The sequence below is a fragment of the Pan paniscus genome, chromosome 16, assembly GCF_029289425.2.
Source record: "Pan paniscus chromosome 16, NHGRI_mPanPan1-v2.0_pri, whole genome shotgun sequence".
Taxonomy (NCBI): Eukaryota; Metazoa; Chordata; class Mammalia; order Primates; family Hominidae; genus Pan; species Pan paniscus.
The window spans coordinates 30,219,843-30,246,088 of NC_073265.2; the positions used below are offsets into that span (position 1 = coordinate 30,219,843).

At 44.2% G+C, this 26,246-nt stretch overlaps 1 protein-coding gene across 1 annotated transcript in view; it reads right to left on the reverse strand.

Annotated features, from left to right (window-relative positions):
* Positions 1–1,287: 1,287 nt before the first annotated feature.
* Positions 1,288–26,246, reverse strand: part of INO80 (INO80 complex ATPase subunit) — a 143,348-nt gene continuing 118,389 nt past the window's right edge. The window contains exons 29-36 of the mRNA XM_003826605.6: positions 19,958–20,030; positions 10,214–10,372; positions 9,490–9,592; positions 7,734–7,822; positions 6,593–6,748; positions 6,158–6,317; positions 5,258–5,473; positions 1,288–2,845 (exon numbers count right to left, since the gene is read on the reverse strand). Coding sequence (XP_003826653.4) covers positions 2,628–2,845; positions 5,258–5,473; positions 6,158–6,317; positions 6,593–6,748; positions 7,734–7,822; positions 9,490–9,592; positions 10,214–10,372; positions 19,958–20,030 — 1,174 coding nt within the window. The 3' untranslated portion in view covers positions 1,288–2,627. The remainder of the gene's footprint in view (positions 2,846–5,257; positions 5,474–6,157; positions 6,318–6,592; positions 6,749–7,733; positions 7,823–9,489; positions 9,593–10,213; positions 10,373–19,957; positions 20,031–26,246) is intronic.

The window sequence follows — 26,246 nt, forward strand, 5'->3', positions numbered from 1 at the left end:
AGGTGCTACCCAGGAAGTGATGGAGAAAATTATGAACAGTTTAAAAATGAAAAAACAAAAATGGAGAAAACATATAAGAGATTGAATTTCTCTAGAAATGCTAGGATTTCATTTTCTGTCATCAGGTGTATTAAGCTGGGTAAGAGGAAAAATAAAGTATTTCCTGCACAGGGCTTCCTGGCTGGGGTGCAGGCATATAAGCAAAGAGCAGAGATTTTTCCTGCTTGGCAGGGCTGGAAGGCACCCTAGGGCCTTGTTATTCCAGGGGTAGTCCAAGGACTAGCAAGCAGCATGGCCATCACCTGGGATCTTGTCAAGAAACTCAGTCTCTAGCCTCAACCTAGACCTTCAGAAACAGAACTTGTATGTTATGATCTCAAGGTGATTTGTATGCACATTAACACTGGAGAAGCGTTGCCTTAAGGGACAATTCAGGTTTCAAATTACTATCTTTTCTTATGAAAAATCTTTACATAGCATGTAAAGGCAGAGCTGCTTAGTTCTGATGTTGGTTTATTCTGTGTGAGGCCTTGGTCAAGTTCACCAGCAAGATAAACAAGATCCAGAGTATCTAGTAATGTACTTGATGTCAATGAAGAAAGGCTGATCCCTGTGACGGTGGTGGGCATCAGCTGCCCAGGAGCCAGCCCACCCTGACCAACAGCGTGCAGGGTGAGCAAGGCTAGGGAGGCCACACAGCCAGCATACTTGGGAACCACATGAGCCCTATCCAAACGTGTGATACAAGAGCTTATCAGTGTTTCACCCAGTCAGAGAAACGCTGGCTGCCAGGCCAGGCTGGGAACTAGGGCTCTTTTCCCAACGATCACCAAGGTAAGTTTGCACAGCCTGGATGTCTCTGGCATCCTTAGGAATGTATTTCACCATTTTCTTTCATAATTCTTAAGAGCGCAGCTAACTTTGAGAACACTGCCACTATTAAGATGACCACTATGTAGCTCTGCTTAATGGCGCCCAGGCCAAGCCGCCCACACCTCAGTCCTGGGGTTTAAGTCCTGAGTCATAAAGAGCCCACCATGGAGACAAGGGCCTTGACCACTGCATGTCAGACAGTTGGTCAAGCTTCCTTTCTGATGGCCAGAGGCAAATTCATAAGCCCAATCAATTCTGCTACTAAGGAAACACCCACAGTCCACTCCTTGTCCCACCAACCCCTGTCCTCTGATCACAGGCGCGGGCTCTGCTTTCCCTGTATCCTGCCACATCCACCAAGGGCTCTAGTTTGCCTCCAAGGAGGGGCAGCTGCAAAGACCACAGACACCTCAATTTACATAAAATTATCTCACTCCATTTTATTTAAGATTTTTTTATCCAGTTAGTAAAAGGAAGATGTGTCTCTCTTTATACATATGTACAAGTTGTTATAAAAATAGACAGCACATTCAAAGAGAAAAGGCTTGGCATTTTTCTGATTCCCTCTAAATAGCATCTGTACACAGGAGTCTGGGTTTGAGCAGGGGAATCTTAATGATTTAAATTAAATGATTCCCCTATACCCCCTACTCCAAAAAAGTGTTAAAAATCTATCGAAACTCAATTCCGCGATTTTCAGGTGTGCAAATCAGAGGCTTGCCCGCCCGGAGGTACCTGCTCCACCAGGGACATCAGGCAGGGGCAGGCAGAAACACCTCCCATGCAAACACTGCCCCTCTGTCTCTACTGGAGGGCAGCAAGCTCGGGCTGGCCGGGCTGGGAGGGCCGGTGCTGAGCCTGCCCCCTCTCTCCGCCCTCTTCACCTCACTCCTGCTGTCCCTTCCTCTCTCAGTGCAATATAGACAGTGCATACAGCCAAGCAGGGGACTGAAGGGCATGAGCAGGGAGACTGTGCATTCAGGATGGGCAAAGGGGACTCTGCAAGAGGAGCAGTGAGGCTGTCCTGCTGATTGAGGTGGCTCCTGGTCTCTTTACTGGCTTCTGGGAGTCCCCTGGGTGGAAGGTGCTACGGTTGCTGGTAGGATCTGAAGGTTCTCTTGGTGTGAACCATGCAGGACGGGAGGAATTGCTGGGAACACAACTGCCTGTGGATAGACTTCCTCTAGCCTCTGCCATGCTTAGCAGCCTCCACCATCTCTCGCAGTCACTGCTCTCTTCAATGATGACACTCTAGGGTTCAGAGACCTGGGGAGCTGCCTGAAGACTGTGGACAACAGGTATACAATCTCCCTTACTAGCCCTATGAGAAATCACAATCTTAAGAGAAATCTCTACCATGGAAGGCTCTTCACAGCACCTGCGGAGACTTTGCAAGGGACGTGTCAGAGCCGAAGAGTGGAATGGGGATGGAAACAGTATGCCTGAGCATCTAAAGGGGGTCTGTGTCAGGCTTGCCCCGTGAGAGGTTTAAGACTTGGCTATGCAGTTCACTTGAGATGCAGTGGGGCTGATCCCTGCCCTGTGCCTTCCTCCTACAGGCACCCCAGATGCTCCTGATGAGACACAGATGATAAAAGTGCTCACACCATCCACCTGCCTGTCCTTCCCCTGCTGGACATTTCCACTTCTGACTCAGGATGCAAGATGCTGCACGGGGCAAGCCATCCAAAGACCCCTGGCAGGTCAGGACTCTAGCCCTGGTTTGGTTGAAGGAAGTCGGAGGGCCCAGATGGTTACCGTCCTCCAGAGGGGTTGGTGCCTTTGCCCTGTTTCCGGACCAGAGAGTCTGGGGCTAGGCTGCTGGTCATGTGGAGGTTCTTGGGATTCCCAGGAACATTATTTCCCTTGCTCAAAGGGGAACTCAAAGGAGAAGAGGCGCTTGAAGGTCCAAAGTCAGCAAGGCCAGCAGGCCGAACAAGAGATGTCTGCAGAGGACTGCTGGCGGAGATTCCTGTGGGGACGGAGAGAGACAAGAACGTAAGCACCAGTCCCGCGTGAGCTTCCTTGGAGCCTGTGGCCTTGGTTACCAGACTCTGAGCTGGAGGAGAAGTGGTGGGCAATTCCTCCCTGCCACTCTTGCTAACAACTTCTTGGCATGTTTGCTTGCTCTTCCTGTCAACTGTCTTTTCAGTAAGAGGGATAGATTTTTGAGAGAAAATGATACCTACCCAATCTTCTCTATACTACTTCACCTACAGATGGTAAAATGTTCATCTTGACACTCTAGATAGAGCACACATTTTACAATCTGAGACACCAAAGTTACAGGATGAGAGCTGTAACTTACTAGGCACAAACAGGTTTTTCCTTTCTTTTTTCTTGGGACATCAAGTTTGATAAGATGTTTCCTTTTCAATTTCATGCTCCTGCTACTCTCCAGTAAGTCGGGCCAGAGGGTACAAGGCTGCCCACTCTCTATCCTGTGTCTATATTCATACAGTTCTCCTTGCGCTGGCAATGGCCACCCCTGCTCTCCAAGGCCTGTGTCACTTCAAGGGCACAGCTCAAATCCCCCATCTTCAGTGATGACTCCCTGGGCAACAGTGAACTTCCCTTTTTCCTACATAAGCCAAATCCACTTACATGTGATAACACACTGATACTTCAATTGTTTCATATGTACTGGTTTTACTTTCCAAAAAAGAATTCTAAGTGCTTGATGGGCAGACATGTCTCTCTCCTCATCCACAGTGGAACCACAGGTACTCTCTGAACCACTCCTTTCCCTTGATTTCCATTTCCAGTTGCCAAGCACTGTTGGTTTTTCTTGTGCTGCTCTACACCCTCTATCTCCCTCACCCTTTCTGCCCTCTGCTCAGTGCAGGTTCTGAGGAGAGACCCTGATGAGTATATGCAATGCCCCAGCCATGGGTGAGACCCTGCCACGGCAGCCTGGACTACTGGCATGACTGTTGTTTTCCAAGGATGTGGTAAGTTGGCAAAGGGCTAAGAAACACTGGGCGAGGCTATTATACTTCATAGTTCCTCTATCATACTTCATATTTCCTGGAAGAACCAATAAATGAAAGCTGAGATTCCTGCAGTAAGAGAAAAGGCAAGTAAACAATTACTGAGCAATTACTACGCTCCAAGCACTTTCTATACTAGTATGCCTTTACTTGCTACAACTATGAGCTAATACTAAGCCCACGTATTGAATGGGAAGAAAGGTCTGTAAGTGGCTCTTTCTCACCACACTCAAATGTCCTGTACTTTATAGCTACAATCATCCTTCACATATCACGGTCACAACAGCCACTTTTTTCCTCAAACTGTCTGCAGCCCCTTGTCACACATCTGCTAAGCTCCTGCCCAGCAGGCCTCGCCATGTGTTTCCAACCTTGACTCCTACTGCTCCTCTTCAGTGGAACCTAAGCTGCTCAGTGACCCCCAGTATACCTTGGCCACTGCCAGCTCTCTGTCACCAGTCCAAATCCTTCCTCATTCTTCTCCTCCCTTTTGAATACAGACAGGCAACTTATCAGCAGGTCCATGGTTCCCTCTCCTCCTGACCTACAACTGCCGTGGCTGCCTTCTTTTCATTCCCCTGTATTTTGCCGTGGATTGCTGTTAAGCGTACTGCAGGCATGGCTTCCCCTTCTCATTGCTATTATACACTCAGGAGCAAGGTCCATGTGGAATACTCCTTTTTACGTTTTTTAGTTTTTGAGAGAGTCTTGCTCTGTCACCCATGCTGGAGTGCAGTGACCTGATCTCGGTGCACTGAAACCTCCACCTCCAGGGTTCAGTCAATTCTCGTGCCTCAGCCTCCCAAGTAGCTGGGACTACAGGCGTGCGCCACCACGCCCATCTAATTTTTTGTGTTTTTTGGTAGAGACAGGGTTTCATCATGTTGGCCAGGCTGGTCTCGAACTCCTGGCCTCAAGTGATCTGCCTGCCTCAGTCTCCCAAAGTGTTGGGATTACAGGTGTGAGCCACTGTGCCCGGCCCATGTGGTATACGCCTATGCATGCAGCAGGTGCCTCATATCTAGGTGATAAATCACACAGCTGAATGAATGTTAACTATGCTAATTTGGATTACTAAAATGTGGATCTCAGAAATAAAAGCCTAGGAAGAAAACAAATCCCCAAAGCAAGAAAAATTCAGAATGTTTAAAGTAGTACAGTTCACAATTCAGTTCTCCCTTTTTACAACTACTTCCAATCCACAGACAGCCCTGTACCGTCAGGAGGGCAAGGGGTGAGTCAACAGTGCTTATTACAAAGAAGAAGAACCCCAATTGGGGCTCTAGGAAGAAAGCTCCCGGCTTCAGGGTTTCCTACATGTTCTACCTGACTGACAGAATTTCTAGACTGTCTCTGACCAGAACAAAGTCTGCAGCCACCCTGGGCTTCTGTACCTTTAGACACGTTGTACCCGTATGCGGCATAGGCAGCTGCAGAGGCCGCTGCAGCCCCGGCTTTGGCTCCTGCCATTGCAGCAGCACTGCCTGCCGTGGACTTTCGGCTCCGGCCCTTCCCTGCTCCTTTGGCTGTGCTTCCTGAACCTTTGGGGCGGCCTCGGCTTCGGGCTGAGTGACCACGTCCTGCAGCTGGCATTTCCTGAATGGAAATTCCTGTGGGAACAAATGGGCCAAAAGGGAAAGAAAAAAAAAAAAGTCAATCTCCAAGATGTTAACATCACCTTCTCCTGACAGGGAAAGCGAGCTCTTAGGGCATTTGTTTTAGGACCCATGAGGAGGTCTATGTCTCCACTTAATAATGGCTAGACCACTGAGTCACACAGAATACTAAGAATTCTAAACAATGAAAACATCCTAACTCTCCTCAAGCTGCTTTTCATTCTGAAGAGCAGTTACATTACTCCTGAGTTTCCTCTTTAAATTTGTCCATTACAAAGGGAAGCGACTTGCTACCTGGGACTCATCTGCACACTCTAATGTGCTCTTGCCTTGGAGAGTCAAATTTTACCCTCGAGTTTTGAACCCAGAGCTCCCCAAGAAATGGCAGCAACACGAGACCCCACAAAGCAAAGTGAGGAAAGGCCCAGAAAAGCTAACATTAATTAAAAATCAGCAAAAATAATGGTGAATCTGAAAGTCGGGGATGACTAGAAAAGTTTTAAATCTTTATAAAGTTCTTATTTTGCTTTCCCTAAACCTCGTTTCTTCATTTCACTTGACAAAGCTATTGAAAGAATAAAAATACCATTATCCTAGAAGGAATCAGGACCTTACCCACAACCAAACCAGTGCTGGGCAGTGGACCAGGCCCAAGCTGTACAAGACAGCAGCAATTACCATTCACGGTATCTGAGACGGAGCCTGTTATGGATGCGGGAGAGTTGGTAGCTCGAGACTGAGGGGCTGAGGAGGCTGGGTCATCCACAATGACCAGCATGTCACTGCTGCTCTCGTCCAGGGGAATGGAGCCAGTGTGCAGCTCACTGCTGATGGAGATCTAGAAAAGGAAGGGTTAAGATCATTACGACCCCCTGTGCTCACCGCCCATGGCCTTGCACCCAGCTAGGAACATGCTTCACAGTTGAGGCTGCTTTGGCTTCTGAGAAACCAACCTGTCCTCATTTGTTTTTCTCCTTACAGACCTCATGTGCAACCTACTTCAACAAGGCTGGAGAACTCCAGGAGAAGCAAAGACTGCCCAGCAGTGTGTCCCTGCTACACGGTCAGGACACTCCTTACGGCTGTGATACAGGCATCTAAAAGGAGCCTCACCTCACTGAAAGGGCTTGGCATGGCTGAGTCCACGCTAATGAAGGAGTCATCTCCGTCAGCAGAGAGGTTGGAGTTATCAGCCGAGGGAACAAATGGGATCACCAGGTTCACACCCTCTTTTCTCCTTTTCCCATCCAATTCATCTTCTTTTTTCTTCTGGGAACACACGGATAAATATGGAAAACGTGTGAGGATGCACCCCAAAAGAAAAGCGGGATTTGGGAAGAAAAGGATAACAGAACTTTTATTCTTTAGTTTACAAACTTCTCAATTAGCATATTTTTAAGGAAGAAAAACTGCATAAGGAAGAAGGGATAGCTTAATAGGAGTTTATGTGTATTTCAGTCGAGTACTGTGGCACATGCCTGTAATTCTAACTACTTAGGAGGCTGAGGTGGGAGGATTGCTTGAGCCCAGAAATTGGACCCCAGCTCAAAAGAGAAAAAAAAAAAAAGCTTATGAATATCTGCCACAATAATAGAGTTTAAAGTTGGGGCAGTCACACTGAACCAGAGCCACACCAACCCTGATCCTAATGGGCCGAAGAGCCTCACCAGCCGCTGGCACATCCAGCACTTATTGAGGCTGACTGAATGCAGTCCCACAAAAGAGAGCCAATGCTTTCAATATATTTTCTACATATCTGTTTTTAAGACAAATTTTTAAGACAGTTCAAATCCTTGGTGTGAACTAGAGAAAAAGAGATGAACAGACATTTAGAAATAAACCGGGGGTTTATTTTTCTAGTGACAGATGACACTGAGTTGGTACACTAGCAGAATTATGGTAGGTTTTGGATCTCATGACCTCTTAGGCCCCTTCTAAGATTCTACGGAGCCTTATAAGTAATGCCGATCTTAGTCACATTTTAGCCTTCCACGCTTTGTAACAGCCCTGACAAATGGTTTCCATAATTAAACTGTGACCACCGTAAGGGTGAGTTTGTGTGGAGAGTACAGATCTACCAAGGCCACATTTCTCCTGAGCAAAGCATGAGTCAGCCCAGAAATGTAGCTGATCATACACAGCTGGAGCTTGATAGCAACCAGTAACCAAGATGAGAAGCCATGTACCCCAAAGCCTTTTTGGTAAGTACCCCAGGCCCCATTAGCCCCTATCCACCATTCCAGGCTGGAGATACCTTCTCTGCATACTTTTCCCGCTTCCGCTTGCGCTCTTTCACTCGGTTGGTTTCCTCCTGTTGCCGTTTCTCTTCCTGCCGCAGCCTCACTATCAAGAAAATAAATTAAGACCTGATGAAGTACCTGTGGTAATCATAATCCTCACTCTCTTAATTAAGGTGGCCATATCCTCTGATGTTTATTTTCCAAGTATCACTTCTATCTGTTTAAGGCAGATAACCAGTGGTTTTCTAACTTGGATTCTCAACTTTGGGTTTAAATCACACTCTATTTAAGCATTATGGGCTGGCTCGGTGTGGTGACTCACGTCTGTAATCCCAGCACTTTGGGAGGCTGGGGCAGGCTGATGGCTCAAGCCCAGGAGCTTGAGACCAGCCGGGCCAACATAGTGAAACCCCATCTCTATAAAAATACAAAAATTAGCCAGGCGCAGTGGTACGCGCCTGGGTCCCAGCTACCCCAGAGGCTGAGTCAGGAGGACTGCCTGAGCCCAGGAAGTGGAGGTTGTGGTGAGCCAGGATTGTGACACTGTACTCCAGTCTGGGCAACACAGCAAAACTCTGTCTAAAAAAAAATTATTATAGGCCTTTCCTCATGTTATTCTTTTTCCCTTTTTCATTTCAGCCTTTTAATCTCTGCTTTGCACACATTGAGCATGGCTGTAGAGTTCTGAAAGGTTTTAGAAGGTGCTGGCAAATGTGAACTTATTTTCTGCTCTAATGCTGTGGAAGGCTTCAGAGGCTCACAGGATGAATCTGAAACCCAATGCTCTCAAAAGCCAGAAAACACATGGGAGGAGGGTTTGTATGGTTACAGCTGCGTGCTTCTCCAACTTTTCCATAAAAACATTTTTCTGGGCAGAAGAGCAAATTCACTACTGCTAAGGAGTCAGCTGCCTTCCTTGTGCAAGCTACATTATTTGAAGCCACATTTACCTTTAAAATACACACAAATTTTGCCTTCTACTGCACAATGCTTTTTTTTTTTTTTTTTTTTTTTTTTGAGATGGAGTCTTGCTCTTGTTGTCCAGGCTGGAGTGCAATGGCACGATCTTGGCTCACTGCAACCTCTGCCTCCCAGCTTCAAGGGATTCTCCTGCCTTAGCCTCCCGAGTAGCTGGGATTACACGTGCCCACCACCACGCCTGACTAATATTTGTATTTTTAGTAGAGACGGGGCTTCACCAGGTTGGCCAGGCTAGTCTTGGAACTCCTGACCTCCTGATCCACCTGCCTCGACCTCCCAAAGTGCTGGGATTACAGGTGTGAGCCGTCTTGCGTTTTTTGTTTTTGTTTGTTTGTTTTTAAAAGACGGAGTTTCACTCTTATTGCCCAGGCTGGAGTGCAATGGCACGATCTCGGCTCACTGCAATCTCCACCTCCTGGGTTCAAGCAATTCTTCTGCTTTGGCTTCCCAAAGTGCTGGAATTACAGGTGCCCGCTACCATGCCCAACTAATTTTTTGTATTTTTAGTAGAGGTGGGGTTTCACAATGTTGGCCAGGCTGGTCTCAAACTCAAACTCCTGACCTCAGGTGATCTGCCCACTTTGGCCTCCCGAAGTGCTGGGATTAGAGGCGTGAGCCACCATGCCTGGCCTACAAACACATTCTTGTTTGGGTTTTTATATAAAATATGAGCACAAAAATACTTTCCCTAAATACAGCCTTTGGCTTTGCCTACCCTTGGCACACAGCCAAGTACCTCTTCCATTCTCAGATACGTGAGGGGAGTGTATAGAGGTTTAGAGTACATACGTTTCTTCTCCAACTCTTCGTCGTCTAGAAGAAGACTAACCACCTCTTTGGGTTTCAAGGTATCTGGTTTGAAGTTCCCACCTGAAATCACCATCCGCTGAATCTACACCAAAGCAGATCAAAATGTCACCTCCAGGCATCCATTCCCTTATGGCAAATATCCAGAAAAAGATACACATCGTTCTCAACCCACTCCTCAGGGGAGGCCTCTGGTTTCCTATTTCTTCTTTTCTCCCTTTTCATTTCAGTTCATCTGATTGGCTCATCCAGATTATTTGTCCGACAGAAGGAAAATGATAACTTCTTTGCTTGGAACTGCTAACTAGAAAATCTAAGGCTACTGAATCAGGATGAAAAAAACAAAAAATAACAAATTTAGCATACAATTCAGAGGCAGATAAGTTGAGAGTACTAGGATAGGAACTAAAAAATGTCCATCCTTCTTCCACTGAATGCGAGAAGCCATTACTGGTGTCAGTCTCCACATGAACAACAGCTGGATCCAGGCTATGGAAACCATTCTAGGGGAAAGGGAATGAGGCATGGCCAGGGAAGTCAAAATTGCTATTGCATGGGACCTGATTTTATTTTCTATTCAGAAGAAATTGTAGTTTAGTCAGGACCAATGAAAGGCAAGAGAGTTTTAAATAGTCTCAATGCAGTCAATGTGGTTGGACTTTCTGTTTGCTCCACCAGTGTAGGAATTTCTTTCCCTTGTGCTTACCTCACTCTTCTCCTTGGCTCTTTGCAGAATGCGTTCTTCAATGGTGCCTTTACAGATGAGCCGGTACACAGTAACCTGCTTTGTCTGCCCTAAGCGGTGGGCCCTGTCCATGGCCTGCTGGTCCACAGTGGGGTTCCAGTCGCTATCATAGAAAATCACCTGCATAGAATATAGCAAAAACTGAAGCACTCTTAGGGAAGGACCAGAAATTCTCAGAGCAACCCAGCCAATTGTCTGTTTGCGAGTTTGGCGTCAGTAGGGTCTGATTCGTTTCTATGATATTGAGCTAAGTAAGACACATCTTAGAAGATACAAAGCCGTTCCTTCACATGCCCTGAGCAAAAGATACATGCTCCTGTTTTATTTTTTTGTTTTCACTTAAAAAGAGTGGCAATAATATTAATAGTTAAAACGTAGTGTTTAGTACATGAATAACATTAACGGTTAACACTTATAGTGCATTGTTCTAAGTGCATTAACTCATTTAAATCCCAGAATTATCACTGTTATTTGTGCTGAGAAAAAAAATCCCATAATCGTCATTATTTAAATACTGTTAAGACTCACATATTTTGTAGTTTAGGAGAATGAGGCACAAATGAGCTAGACAATTTATCCAAGATCACATTGCTTAACTAAGCACCACTGCTCCCAACTATTCACAAGGCTGAGGTGGGAGGATTGCTTGAGCCTGGGAGGCAGAGGTTGCGGTAAGCTGAGATTGTACCACTGCACTCCAGCCTGGGTGACAGAGCAATACCCTGTCTCAAAAACAAAACAGATCAGCTGTGGTGGCTCACACCTGTAATCCCAGCACTTTGGGAAGCTGAGGTAGGTAGATCACCTGAGGTCAGGAGTTAGAGACCAGCCTGGCTAACATGGTGAAACCCCATCTCTGCTAAAAATACAAAAACTAACCAGGCTTGGTGGCTCACGCCTGTAATCCCATCACTTTGGGAGGCCAAGGCGGGTGGATTACTTGAGGTCAGGAGTTTGAGACCAGCCTGGCTAACATGGTGAAACCCCATCTCTACTAAAAATACAAAAATTAGCTGGGCGTGGCAGTGCGTGCCTGCAATCCCAGCTATCTGGGAGGCTAAGGCAGGGGAATTGTTTGAACCTGGGAGGCAGAGGTTGCAGTGAGCCGACACTGCGCCACTGCACTCCAGCCTGGGCGACACAGTGAGCCTCCGTCTCAAAAAAAAAAAAAAAAAAAAAAAATTAGCCAGGTGTGGTGGCAGGCACCTGTGATCCCAGCTACTCAGGAGGCTGAGGCAGGAGAATTGCTTGAATCCAGGAGGCGGAGAGTACAGTGAGCTGAGATCATGCCATTGCACTCCAGCCTGGGCGACAAGAGAGAAACTCTGTCACAAAACAAAACAAAACAAAACACTGGGGCTATGTTGGAAACAGGCATGGCTTTCCCTAGAATTCTCAGGCTCTCATCAACAGTCATTTACTAGCCCATGAATTCCCAAGATGGAATGTTTAAAGGGTTCTCTGGAAGTGACTTCTAGTTTGCTGAGCAACAAACAAATTAACAACAAAATATATCACCACTAAGTGAGTGATCCTAAAACAAACTCCTCAGTCCTCAACCCTTGAGGCTACCATCCAACATGGCGGACCAGTTCAAAATGGCCCTCATATCTCATGTGTTGTCCTTTATATCCAATCAAAAGTCACCAAATCCAGCCACTGCTTCAAAAATGAACCTGTCCTTTCTACTGTAACAGTCCCACTGTTACCATTCTAGACCAGGCCCTCACAACCTACATCTGGATTAGCACTCTGTTACATCAGCAGGACTCTTAGATCTGTCTCTTTCCTCTTCAGTCTACCTTGGCTACCACTGTGGGCCACTCCAGCTCTCTGCCAGTTACACACCTGCCTCAGCCTCCTGAGTAGCTGGGATCACAGGTGCCTGCCACTATGTCCAAACTCTCCTAAATAATCAGGCCCTGCTATAGAGAGCCAACTTTATTTTCTATTCTTTCCTAACACAAATACGCCCTTTCCCTTTAGTCAGATGGGTCTCTTCAGTGGTCCTGGCTTATAATACATTTGTGTACACCTCTTTTTGCTCAAGCTGTTTCTCTGAACTAGAATCCCAAAACTCTTCTTTATTGGGCCTTTCAGGTTTAGTTCAAGCTTCTAGGAATCTCTCCCTGTTTTCTCTTGCCTATAATAATGTCTCCTTTTCTTTTCTTATCCCTATTCCCCCTGGATTCCTATTAGAAATAATAATGGCTAAAATTTGTTGGGTACTTATGAGCCCAGGACTAGTATGCATATATATCTCACTGAATTCTAAAAAAAAAAAATCCTATGTCTATCCTCCATCTTACAAGCAAGGAAGAGACTGGTCTGAGATCACAGCAAGGGGCTGGGGTGGGGAGTGACCTAACAGTCTCCCTCCACAACCTACAGTAGTAACAAAACTTGGCATTGCCTACCTACCTTGGTCCAAGTCCCCACTTAATCACTAACTTCTATGGTGTCAATTATTTCATGTGTACTATTTGAAAGAGTGAGTCATCTTTCTTGAAACTGTTTCTCTCTGTCTCTCTTTTTCTTTTCTGAGACAGGGTCTTGCTCTGTCATCCAGGCTGAAGTACAGTGGCATGATCTTGGCTCACTGCAGCCCCAAACTCCTGGGCTCAAGCAATCCTACCATCTCAGCTTCCCAAAGTGTTGGAATTACAGGTATGAGCCACTGCACCTGGCCAAAATGGTTTCCCTCCATTTTTAGCACAGGTTAGAATCCTTGGGAAGAACAATGTAAACTGCTGGCGAAAGACAGTCACCGTGAATGCTTACTGTTAATCTAGTGTCCTGCAAACCTAAGATTTAGAAGTGCACAATGCTTGTTGCCTCTAGAGGAACTTAACAAACCTGACCACACGACATTTTGGTTTCAAAGAGGACATACGAACTTCCAGAAGACCAAGTTTGAACTTTCAGGGAGAACAGAGCTAACAAAAGTGAAGACCTTCAGTTGGACTAGAGGATAACATTACTTGCCCAGTGTACTTTATTCATCTTTTTTTCTGGTTCATGTTGTCCCATGATGCCCAATGTATTTAAAATGACCACAAATGTGGAATTTGAGGGCTGATGTCACACCCAAAAGACAGTATCTTGAGCTGTCTAAGCTTGAGGCTATGGTTCAGCATGAATTCATAATGTGGGGGTGTGGGTGGTGGAGGTGGGTGGAGGGAGAGCCATATTATGAATTGTTTCGTAAGTACTGTCTTAACATTCACATTTTTTCCTAGAAGACCCAGTGGCAACCAAACCTGATTCAACTTGTGTTCTTTTGAGCTCATGAACAGTAAGATTAAAGCCTAAGGAGATGGGTTTACAATCTTAACTTCAAAAATCTCCAAATATGGAAGATATTTATCCTTTAAATGGATTCTAAGAGGTGGGGAATTTGGGAGGAAAACAGAAAAAAAAAGGATTGTTTAGAAAAATACTTGTGCAGCGGAAAATATGAAATACGTACAAACTAATAGGTTAAGAACAAGAGTGAGAGAACTAAAAACCAAGACAGATGTATGGTTACCATCTAATCTAACACTGAATTAACCGTGATGTGAACTGGAGGGAGTCACCTGAGGGAGACAATGCACCACAGTGGGACAGGGATGATGCCTATATTTGGCAGTTGGGTTTATGGAGCTCAGTGAGACATTCCAGAAAAAAACAAGTAACAATTAAAGGATTAGAACAACTGATTTAACTAGGAAAGATTAAGGCAAGTCAATCCACAAAGCGTGGCCCAGCAATGACTAAGGAGAAATAATAGTCAATGCCTTCATGACACTGTAAACACCAAGCAGGGCAGGCACAAGGGAAGAGAGGTGAGAGTCACCATGCGGTAGAGGGGCCTAGCTGTATAGGTCAGTGAGAAGGAGTTTCAGGGGATGAGAGAATGAGATTTAAAACAGGAAAATTTCTTTCTTTTTTTTTTTGAGATGGAGTCTTGCTCTGTCGCCCAGGCTGGAGTGCAGTGGCAAGATCTTGGCTCACTGCAAGCTCCGCCTCCCGGGTTCACGCCATTCTCCTGCCTCAGCCTCCCAAGTAGCTGGGAGGGACTACAGGCGCCCGCCACCATGCCCGGCTCATTTTTTGCATTTTTAGAGAGACGGGGTTTCACTGTGTTAGCCAGGATGGTCTCGATCTCCTGACTTCGTGATCCGCCAGCCTGGGCTTCCCAAAGTGCTGGGATTACAGGCGTGAGCCACCGTGCCCTGCTGAAACAGGAAAATTTCTAGAAGAACAAGTGGGAAAAGTTGGACTAACACTTGGAGGGTGGAGCTTTTTCTCCCAAGAGAATAAGCGGAGGTTCGGCCTCTGCAGAGGGCTAAAAGCTGTCCTGTGAGACAGGACTTCTTAAATCTCTGCAAAGGGAGAAAAGCTCTTCATTCTCACTACACATAAGCATTTAAAACAGGTCTGACACAGAAACACAAACAGTGCAGCTTATAACAACCCCTTACTAAACAGAGTCAAATGCAAAGACAACCCTACTTCAGGAAGCATATACAATGACACAGTAAAAGGCAGCTGCCATACATCATTTGCTAAAACCATGTTTTTACTAACCGAGTAGGCCAGATAGAGTCCCACTATTTATAAATACATTTTTACATATGCATTCTCAATCATAAGACATTAGGTTTTTCCTGACATTTTTAGGTTGATTAATCTCTTCCTTGTCCATAAATGGTTCTGGGGAAATCCCAAAGCTAAATAAATCTCAGGGCAAAGGAAAAATGCCAGACAAGCAACTAACCCTACTGTTTCTCTAGCAACACACACACAGTATATCCTCGGAATTAATTTCAATCTTGCTGTCTCATTTTTCTAAGAACTATTCCAGGAGCTTCTGATTTACAAGTGAATCCCCAAGCCCTTCCCCCAAAATTAAAATGTAAATTACTTCAGAATTCAGAAATCAGAGTATTCAGAGCCTTTCTCTTTTTTTCTTGAGGCAGGAGCTCTCTGTGTTGCCCATGTTGGAGTGCAGCGGCACAATCATAGCTCACTGCAGTCTTGACCTTCTGGGCCCAAGCAAACCTCCCACCTCAGCCTCCCGAGTATCTGGGATCACCGGCATGTGCCACCATGCCTGACTAATTTTAAAAACTTTTTTGTACAGATGGGGTCTTGCTATGTTGCCCAGGCTGGTTTCAAACATCTGCCCTCAAGCAATCCACCCACATCGGCCTCCCAAACTGCAGGGATTACAGGCATGAGCCACCATGCCCAGCCTAGAGCCCCTTTCTGGCCTTTAGGATGAAAAAAGAATTCCTACTCTTATTCCTCTACTTATGGATCAGAGGCCTAGGCCTACTTTGCTTCTTTGTGGCTGGCAGGACGCTCTTTACTCCTACAGGGCAAACTATGTGAACCTTGGAAGCAAGGTGCAGATCTCTCTTTAAATCTGCTTAGTTTTTTTTTTTTTTTTTTAACCATTTAAATGAACAACCAGAGAAACTATTCCTTAAGAAACCATAGACTAAACCTGAGATAGGCAAGCTGAGAAGAAGAGAAACATACTTTAATAAAATGAAATTGTGCTAGACCTTCCCAGGTGACCTCATACAGCCTCTTAAATATCATCTACAACCTGATGATTTGAAAATACAGCTTTAAGGCCAGGAGTGGTGGCTCACGCCTGTAATCCCAGCACTTTGGGAGGCGGAGGCAGGCAGATCACCTGAGGTCAGGAGTTTTGAGACCAGCCTGGCCAACGTGGTAAAACCCCATCTCTACTAAAAATATAAAAATTAACTGGGAATGGTGGTGCCCGCCTGTAGTCCCAGCTACTCGGGAGGCTGAGGTGGGAGAATCACTTGAACCTGAGAGGTGGAGGTTGAAGTGAGCCGAGATCAAGCCACTGCACTCCAGCCTGAATGACAGAGCAAGACTCTGTCTCAAAAAATAAAGAAAGAAAAAGAAAAAGAAAATACAGCTTTAACCCAAATCTTTCTCCTGAACTTCAGACTCTGCTGCCTGGGTGATATTGCCACTTAACCTCTGATACTCCTAACTGATCTTCCTGTTTATGTCTCCTTGTAGCATTTCATTTTTTTCTCCCACTCTAAAACAGAAGCTAGAAGGATGCATTTAAAACTCAAACCAGATCATGTTACTCCTCTGTTCAAATTCTTGCAATTGCTCCCCATCTCAAAGTCCTTACCATGGCTACTAACCCCTATATGATCTGCTTCTGCAATAGCCATCTCATACTACTCAACCCATAGTTGATTCTGTTCTACCTGCTCTGGGCTGCTTCCTTTTGCTTGATTATGCCAAGCATGTTCTCACCTTAGGGCTTTGCACTTATCTCCTCTGCCTGGAATGCTCTTCTTTCTGCCAGGTATATGCTTAGGTTGCCACCTTACTTTCTTCAGATCTTGGCTCAAATGTCACCTTATCAGAGATGCCTTACCAATCCATATAAAACAGCAACCCCTGATCATTCTCATGCTACCACTCCTTACCTGATGAATTTTTCTTCATAGCATTCATATTATCAGTTTTTTGTTTGTTTTTGAGATGGAGTCTCGCTGTGTCACCCAGGCTGGAGTACAGTGGCACGATCTTGGCGCACTGCAACCTCTGCCTCCCGGGTTCAAGCAATTCTCCTGCCTCAGCCTCCCGAGTAGCTGGGACTACAGGCGCCCACCACCAAGCTCAGCTAAATTTTTTTGTATTTTTATTAGAGACAGGGTTTCACCATATTGGCCAGGCTGGTGTCGAACTCCTGACCTTGTGATCCGCCCGCCTCTGCCTCCCAAAGTGTTGGGATTACAGGCGTGAGCCACTGCGCCTGGCCCCATATTATCAGTATTTTTTCCATTTCTTTATGCTTTGTCTCCTCTCCTGCCACTGGAAATGTAATTTATAGTAACTATGAAGATAGAAATGGAACTTTGTTTTGTTGCATGCTGAATTCCTAGTGCCTAAAACAACGCTGGGCCCTTGGTGGATGCTCATTAAACATTTGTTGAATGAATCAATGAATGAATGAACAAATGAACAAACTGTTCCAGGTACTAGAAATAGACTTTTTTTTTTTTTTTATGGAGTCTCACTCTATTGCCCAGGCTGGAGTGCAGTGGTGCAATCTTGGCTCACTGCAACCTCCGCCTCCTGGGTTCAAGTGATTCTCCTGCCTCAGCCTCCCGAGTAGCTGGGACCACAGGCATGCGCCAGCACATACGGCTAATTTTTGTATATTTAGCAGAGATATGGTTTCACCATGCAGGCCAGGCTGGTCTTGAACTCCTGATCTCAAGCCATCTGCCCACCTCAGCCTCCCAAAGTGCTGGGATTACAAGCGTGAGCCACCGCTTTCAGCCTAGAAATGCAGACTTTTGACTTCCTTCCATTGTTGAGGCCAAAGTCTAGTATGTAAAATAATTACTTACAATGTATTTTGATTAACTTGAATAAAGGGAGGGGCTGGGAAAGGAATATTGACACCTGAATGGTGTTTTAAAGAACAAACAGAAGTTCACCAGGTGGAAGAGGAGACTCATGGGAGGATGACTTAGGCTGAGGGAACAGTTTATCCAACAGTGTGATATGGCATGGTGTGTTCAGGGAACTAGAAGTCAATCATTATTTCTGGAATATAAAATTTGGAAGGGAAAGTGGTCTGATAATTAGGCTGTAAAGGTAGATAAAGGACACAAATGAAGAGCCTTATACTTTATTTTATAATTGATGAAGAATCCCTGAAGAGTTTTAATCAAAGGAGTGGCATGATTAATAAAGGGCAGAGAGAAACTAACAGAGTACCAGCATAGCAAAGAATGGATTTGGATCAACAGGTATGAAGCCGGGAACTGAGAGTGGAGTCCAAAAGAGCAGCTGGGACAAAGTGATGCATCTTGTACTCACATTGAGAGTATGACTATGCTGAAATTCTTAAAAGATACAGAGAGCAGGGAACCAAGAGCTAACAAGGAGAAAGGCAAGTTTCTACTATCTGATATGGTAGAAACTATGTGATATGGCTCAAGTGAGCCACCACATCAGAGAACCCACAGGAACAACACATGCCACACTGACAGCCCTCCCATAGTATGACAGATGCTGATGATGTACAGCTACCCAGCAATGCCTCCAGTGGCCCTCAGGCGCTGACGTCTTGCCGTACCTGGTTAACTGAAAGTTTAGATGCCAAGGAAGGTGCATCCTATAGTTGCTATTACAGAATGTGTAGTATCAGATTAGTGAGAGAGAGAGAGAGATATTCCCCCTGCTGCTGTGAATCTATTCAAGCCTCTACACTCTTGCACCTCATTTCTCCACTACCCTCATGAGTTTGCTTTCTCCTCACAGTTGTGGGGATTTTGATGTTCTATATGTCAGAGAGGCACCACGATAGTTACATTAAGTGCCATTTTTAGAGTCATGCCTTTTATAAAATAATTTCCCATTTACGTATTTTTAAATCTCAAAGTTACTAAAATTCTTATTAAATATATTTGAATCTTAGCAATAATTTTGAGATTCAAAAAGAATCCTCTTTTCGAGACAGTCTCACTCTGTCGCCCAGAGTGGAGTGCAGTGGCATGATCTTGGCTCACTGCAGCCTCTGCCTCCCGGGTTCAAGCGACTCTCCTGCCTCACCTCCCGAGTAGCTGGGACTACAGGCATGTGTCACGACGCCCGGCTATTTTTTTTTTTTTTTTTTTTGGTAGAGACGTGGTTTCACCATGTTGGCCAGGATGATCTTGATCTTCTGACCTGGTGATCCACCTGCCTTGGCCTCCCAAAGTGCTGGGATTACAGGCGTGAGCCACCACGCCCAGCCAGGAATCCTCTTTTCTTCACCCTTTCAAACACTGAAGCATTCCTGCAAGAAGACTGGGTAGGAAAGAGTGGATAATTTGTTGGAATATCTTTTCTACTTTATTTTTGAAATTACCCTTTTCATTGCTCTCCAACCACCTTTTGAAGTTCAGGATACAAAAAATGGGTTTTTCCATTAATGGAATAATGCATAAGAGTAACAAAACAATCCTTTCTGATGTGTTCAATTATAGCTCCTAAAACAAATCTGGATGGACTGATTGTTTTTCCAGTCTGTTTTCCCTGATGTACCCTAAATGTCTCGAACAGTATCAGACACATAGTAGGCATTAGTGAAATATTTGTCGAATGAATGTGTAAGACACTTATTCAGGCGAGGCGCAGTGGCTCACACCTGTAATCCCAGTACTTTGGGAGGCTGAGGCAGGTGGATCACTTGGGCCTCAGAGTTCAAGACCAGCCTGGGCAACATGGCAAAACCCCATCTCTACAAAAAATACAAAAATTAGCTGGGCATGGTGGCGCATGCCTATAGTCCCAGCTACTTGGGAGGGTGAGGTGGGAGGATCACCTGAGACTGGGGAGGTTGAAGCTACAGTGACCCATGATCATGCCACTGCACTCCAGCCTGGGCGACAGAGTGAGGCCCCATCTCAAAAAACAAAAACAAAAAAACTTGTTCAAAGAAAATGAATAGTAAAGTCCGTAAGGAAAGCTAAAATACTCTAGTTCCAGTCAAAGAGCAACTAGAGTCTTTTAACACAAGAGGCAAAGAAATAAAAAGTTTGCAAGTTTGTGACACAAAAGCAAAGGGTAAAACAAACAATGCCATAGTAGAAAAACCTGCATAGTAGGTTTCATAGTAGAAAACCTGCATATCCAGTTGATTGTGCTCTCATTACTTACTGTGTCTGCAGCAGTGAGATTGATACCCAGTCCTCCAGCTCGTGTGCTTAACAGGAACACAAAGATGTCATTCCTGCAGAAAAGGGAGAGATATGTTAAAGGAAAAACTGAAAAGAAAAAATGGCATGTATCAATAGAGAGAGATCTCTGAATACAGAACATAAAGCCTAGGACTAAAAAGAGTTTTGGTGGTTACCTAGGCCTGATTGTATTTCTGTAAAGCATTATACAATGTTGCTCTGTTGTTACAACCAAACATGGAGGTCATCTTCCAATTTGCAGATAAACTTTTGCTGCCCACTAATAAATGACTGATAGGCAACACAAGTATAAACATGTAGCAAATATAACAGAAAAATGTTACCATAGATGTACAGACCTCTCTCACTGTCATATTTTTAAATCAAACCATTCCTAGCTTCCTGGTTTTCTCTAAGAATCATGACTTATAATAGTCTGGGGACTAATGTTATTATTCCAAAACACTCTTTTTTTTTTTTTTTTTTTTGATGTAGTCTCGTTCTGTCGCCCAGGCTGGAGTGTAAAGGCGCGATCTCAGCTCACTGCAACCTCTGCCTCCTGGGTTCAAGCAATTCTCCTGCCTCAGCCTCCCAAGTAGCTGGGACTATAGGCGCTCGCCACCACACCTGCCTAATTTTTAATATTTTTAGTAGAGACGGGGTTTCACCATATTGGCCAGGCTGGTCTTGAACTCCTGACCTCGTGATCCGCCCGCCTCAGCCTCCCAAAGTGCTGGGATTATAGACGCGAGCCACCGTGCGGGGCCCCAAAGCATTCATTTTAAGATGAAGAAAGTTGAGTCCCAGAAAAATGACTCAAATAACTAAGACCCAGGCTGTGACTTTTATGTGCTAACTTGAATTTAGGATCAGTCCATGAAGACAGGCTGGAATTAAATACTTTTGGATGAACGTCAACACACCCCTTACATACAAATGATTAAATATGGTTTTCTCAGTTTCCTTCTACTTCCTATGTTCTTTCAAAGAAACACTGAATTACAAATAAACCAATAGGTACCACTGTCACTCACTCGAGCAACAAATATTTACGGAATGTCTTCTGGGAACAAGCCCATACCAGATCACAAAGGACAAGTTTTGTTTTTTTTTTTGGGAGATGGAGTCTAGCTCTGTCACTCAGGCTGGAGTGCAGTGGCACGATCTCGGCTCACTGCGACCTCCACCTCCTTGGTTCAAGCAATTCTCCTGCCTCAGCCTCCCGAGTAGCTGGGATTACGGGATTACAGGTGCCCGCCACCATGCCTGGCTAATTTTTGTATTTTTAGTAGAGATGGGATTTCACCATGTTGACCAGGCTGGTCTCCTACCTCAGGTGATGCACGTGCCTCAGCCTCCCAAAGTGCTGGGATTCCAGGCGTGAGCCACTGTGCCCAGCAGAACAGGCTTTTGACTCTAAGATTTATCTACATACACACACACACACACACACACACACACACACACACAAATAAGGGCTCAGTTTGGTGCTTTAGATGGCATTAAGAAATTAATTAAAGAAAGAAAAAAGAGATTAGAAAATATTCTAATGCATTACAGGTCATAAAGGTAAGTAATGTTTTGTGAAGTTTCAAATATAGAATAAAGGTACTAAAATCACAGTGTAAAATTAATTTTATTTTGTGGATTCCAGTAAGGAAAACAAAAAACAAAAAACACCAGAAACAAACATACTGACATCAGGATGCTCTCATCCCTTCAGGCTATTCTTCCTTGGTAAAGTCACTTGACTGCTGACAGTCTGTTTCCTGGACTATAAAATGAAGATGCTATGAATACTGCTGAAGTGACTAACTGATGACCTATCAATGTCAAACATAAGTATCGGTGAAAGAACTATTTTGAAATAAACATCCTGGTTAATCACTAAGGTAGGTATGTCCTGTACAAATCTGCCCATTATTTACATTGAATTAAACACAACTTTCCTACAGAGGCATGGATAACAGACCACGGGTGGCGGTCTCTCAGTTAGTGATTCCAAATGCTTTGTGCTCCCATGCAAGTTCTACTAGCTTATCCTTAAATTTTATCACAACGGTTAATATTTCGTAATTGTATTTATTTAATTCATAAAACGCCATCTTTATGATTAAATTGTGTAGTGTAAACCAAAAAGTTGAAGGGCATCTGCCAGTTTTTAAACACATTTTCCCACAGATATGGGATGATGTAAATGGAAGGAGGCAGGGTATCTCACAGGCCCAAAGAAGAGTATTTAACCACAATAAGGCTTCAAATAAAAACTGATGGAGCTTTTTAGGGCCGTATTAATCTCTGGAAGGCTGAGGTGTGAGGATCACTTGAGCCTAGGAGTTCGAGATCAGCTTGGGCAATACAAAAAGACCCTGCATCTACATAAAATTTTTAAAAAAAAATTAGCCAGGCATGGTGGCACACACCTGTAGACCCAGCTACCTGGGAGGCTGAGGCAGGAGGATCATTTGAGCCCGAGTCCAAGGATACAGTGAGCTATATATCATACCAATGCACTCCAGCCTAAGCAACAAAGTGAGATCCCATCTCTTAAAAAGGATAAGTAATCCTTCCCACTTCCGCACTGAGAAGACTGCTCTTGCTCCATACATCTTCCTCTCCTGCTTTGGTGGGTACAAAGGCAAGGAATCAAAGGCTCCTCTCTGATACCTGCGTGAGAGTTGATGGAGTCATCCAATGGCTAGGACTTTTTTTTGTTAATTCTTGAGGAGACCCAAAATATGAGCATGGGGTAGGCGTCAGGGAATGGGTACAGGGTGGGAGTATGGGGGACTGGTGGGAAAAGACAAGGCATTTGAGAAGTACAACAAAATAAAGTATTAGAAGCAAAAAGATAAGAAATTTCTGGCCAGGTGCGGTGGCTCATGCCTGTAATTCCAACACTTTGAGAGGCTGAGGTGGGTAGATCACTTGAGGTCAGGAGTTCAAGACCAGCCTTGGCAACAGGGCAAAACCTTGTCTCTACAAAAATCCAAAAATTAGCTGGGTGTGGTGGTACGAGCCTGTAGTCTCAGCTACTTGGGAGGCTGAGATAGGAGAGTCACTAGAGCCTGGGAGGTCAAGGATGCAGTGAGTTCTAATTGCTCTACTGTGTTCTACTGCACTCCAGAGCCTGGGTGACAGAGTGACACCCTGTCTCAAAAAAAAAAAAAAAAAAAAAAAAAAAAAAAGAAAGAAAGAAAGAAAAGAAAAGAGAAAGAAAAAGATGGGTAATTTCCATAGTCTGTACAGCCAGAGATTAGTTCAGATGTAATCACTTACAAATAGGGACTATATACAGAAGAACACTAGTGAAAGAAATGTAGGTAAAAATAAATTAGTAGAAAAACTTAGAAATACAATGGTTTCTTTTGGATATCAATTATGTATTGAAAAGATGCCTTGTGATGATGAGGTAGATGAATTCAATGTAATTTTATCATATTGTAATAAAAAATAAGAATTGCAGACACCTTGGGTTCTTATAATCAAAGAAATTAGTTCCTACCATGGACTATACTGCTGTAAAAAACAAAAGTATCTAAATCAAACTACTAAGAAGTTCCTTTCTACTGAATAACGCTATAACAGTATTGATAATGTGAATTAACGTTTTAGGGGCTCTGACTAAACAGGAGAAAACAAAATCCCAGAAGGCAACATGGTGGTCTGGGTGCCCTCTCTAGGAGGCTGAAAAGGCATCTCAACTCAGGGTCTCTTAGAACAGACCTTAAAGACTAGGCGTCTGGCTGGTCTGCAAAGGGGCCTATAAAACCACACAGCAAAGACATGTGTAGGTCTCGCTCTCACTCTTCTTTAATAACCCACTGAGGTGACTTTGCACCAACATACCCAAATAGTGCTAGGCACACAGCTGACTGCAGTAAAGGCTTGTTGAATGACTGAAAAACAACCACAATGAAAGACAACTGTGAATCTCTACAACGCTCACAAAGAAAAAATCCATGCTACAGTCACTTTTTCCTCATGTTTTCCAAAGAGTCACACTGAGTGGTCAGATAATGGGGAGAGGATCCATTTGGTAAAGGTCATGGGTTAGGAGGAAGGGAAGCAAAGGCCAAAGCACCACAGAGCAAAGATCTTGTGAATGGCTTCCAGGATCACGCACTGGTCACATGCCCTGAATGCTGCCCCGTCAGGACATCCTGGCCAAACAGTCTTTAGTCTCAGTCAGACTTTTTCCTGGAAGGATCCTTCATAAATAAATCTTGTATGAAGGGAATGTAAATGGCTTTTTATAGGCGTTGTTGTTTACTCTGGCTGACCTTTGACCACAGGGCTTTCCAGTTGAAACTGCAATTTTTTCTTTTGATGTCCTTCATTAACAGTAATTAAAATATTTGGCAAGGAGTGCTTGTGTCCAAAAACACCTGTCTTTTTCTCTATATCAGGCGATTGCAGTCACTCAAATTTATAAGTTGAGCATTTTCCGCCCTTTGGAGGGGTCAGCATATGCATAGTCCAGATTCTACGCATGAGAAATAGATTACTTCTTTGCCATAATCCCAACTCTAAGCAACCAGTTTGTAATGTAGGCAGGGATCAGAAGGAGACTTTAGTCTCTTTTTCCATTTTGCCTAATATTAGACAGAGGGTGTTAAAATGATGGTTACCCAAATGTTGACTCTAAATAACATTCACTGTTACCTAAGTAATTCTAAGTTGTAGAGTCTGAAGGCTCAAGCAAGATTTCCTAATAAAATCTGTGAAAAATTACATTTTTACTAAGTAGAGCCAAGTAAAATTTAATGGTGAAAATGCCACTCTTTTAGAGCTAAACTTTTCAAAATCATTGTGCACTACTACTGGGACTGCCCAAGTAATTCTGCTTCCCAAGTTAAGTAAGATATTTCAGAGGTAATAAATTATACACCTCCTGATTTTTTTCCACCACAAAGGTACTGCAAAATATACTGAGCCCTGGGTCTCACAGCCCAGTTTTCTAATAATTGGGTAAGCCAGGAGAACGACTGCGGCTCTAAAATTCAGAAGCCCAAATCACTAGAAGTCAACATACTACAGCTCTGGTTGGGGTCTATATTAGCAGAATTTTCTACAAAGAAATATACATAGTCTTAAATGTTCTTATCCTTTCACTCAGTAATTTCCCATGTTTGAATCTATGCTAAGACAGTAATCTAAAATAGTGACAAAGCTTTATACACAAAAATATTCACTCAACATTTCTAGTAGATATTTCTATTCAATAGTAGAAAAGTGGTATATATACCCAGTGTTAACAGAATAGTGATCATTAAAAATGTCGGCAAGGCTGGATGCGGTGGCTCACGCCTGTAATCCCAGCATTCTGGGAGGCCGAGGCGGGTGGATCATGAGGTCAGGAGATTGAGACCATCCTGGCTAACATAGTGAAACCTTGTCTCTACTAAAAATACAAAAAATTAGCCAGGCGTGGTGGCAGGCGCCTGTAGTCCCAGCTACTCGGGAGGCTGAGGCAGGAGAATCGCTTGAACCCGGGAGGTGGAGGTTGCAGTGAGCCAAGATCAGGCCACTGCACTCCAGCCTGGGTGACAGAGCGAGACTCTGTCTCAGAAAAAACAAAAACAAAAGTTGTTGGCAAAGGCTTTTTAATGATATATGAAAATGGTTATGACAGAATATTAAGTAGAAGAAATCAGGATACAAAATCCCACCTATAATATAACAGTATAAATATAACCCTATACATACATTAAAGACTAGAGGATATACCAAAATGTTAAAAGTAGTGGGATTGTGGGTGATTTTTCTTTTCTTTTTTTTTTTTTTTTTTGAGACGGAGTCTCGCTCTGTCACCCAGGCTGGAGTGGAGTGGTGGATCTCTGCTCACTCTAACCTCCAACTCCCGAATTCAAGTGATTCTCCTGCCTCAGCCTCCCGAGTAGCTGGGATTACAGGCGCCCACCACCACGCCCGGCTAATTTTTGTATTTTTAGTAGAGACGGGGTTTCACCATGTTGGCTGGGCTGGTCTCGAACTCTTGACCTCAGATGACCCGCCCACCTCGGCCTCCCAAAGTGCTGGGATTACAGGCGTGAGCCACTGTGCCTGGACTTTATTTTCATCTTTAAATATTTTTCAAATTTTTCTCAATAGGCATTTCATTATAATCTATAAAGTCCCCAACTGTTACTGAAGAAAAACAAAACATTACTGTTAAAAAGATCCTTAAATGTACAGTATCAAATATACTAGTGGAAAATAAACAAAAACAGTATCAGGTGAAATACCTATTACTTAATGGCTTTTCT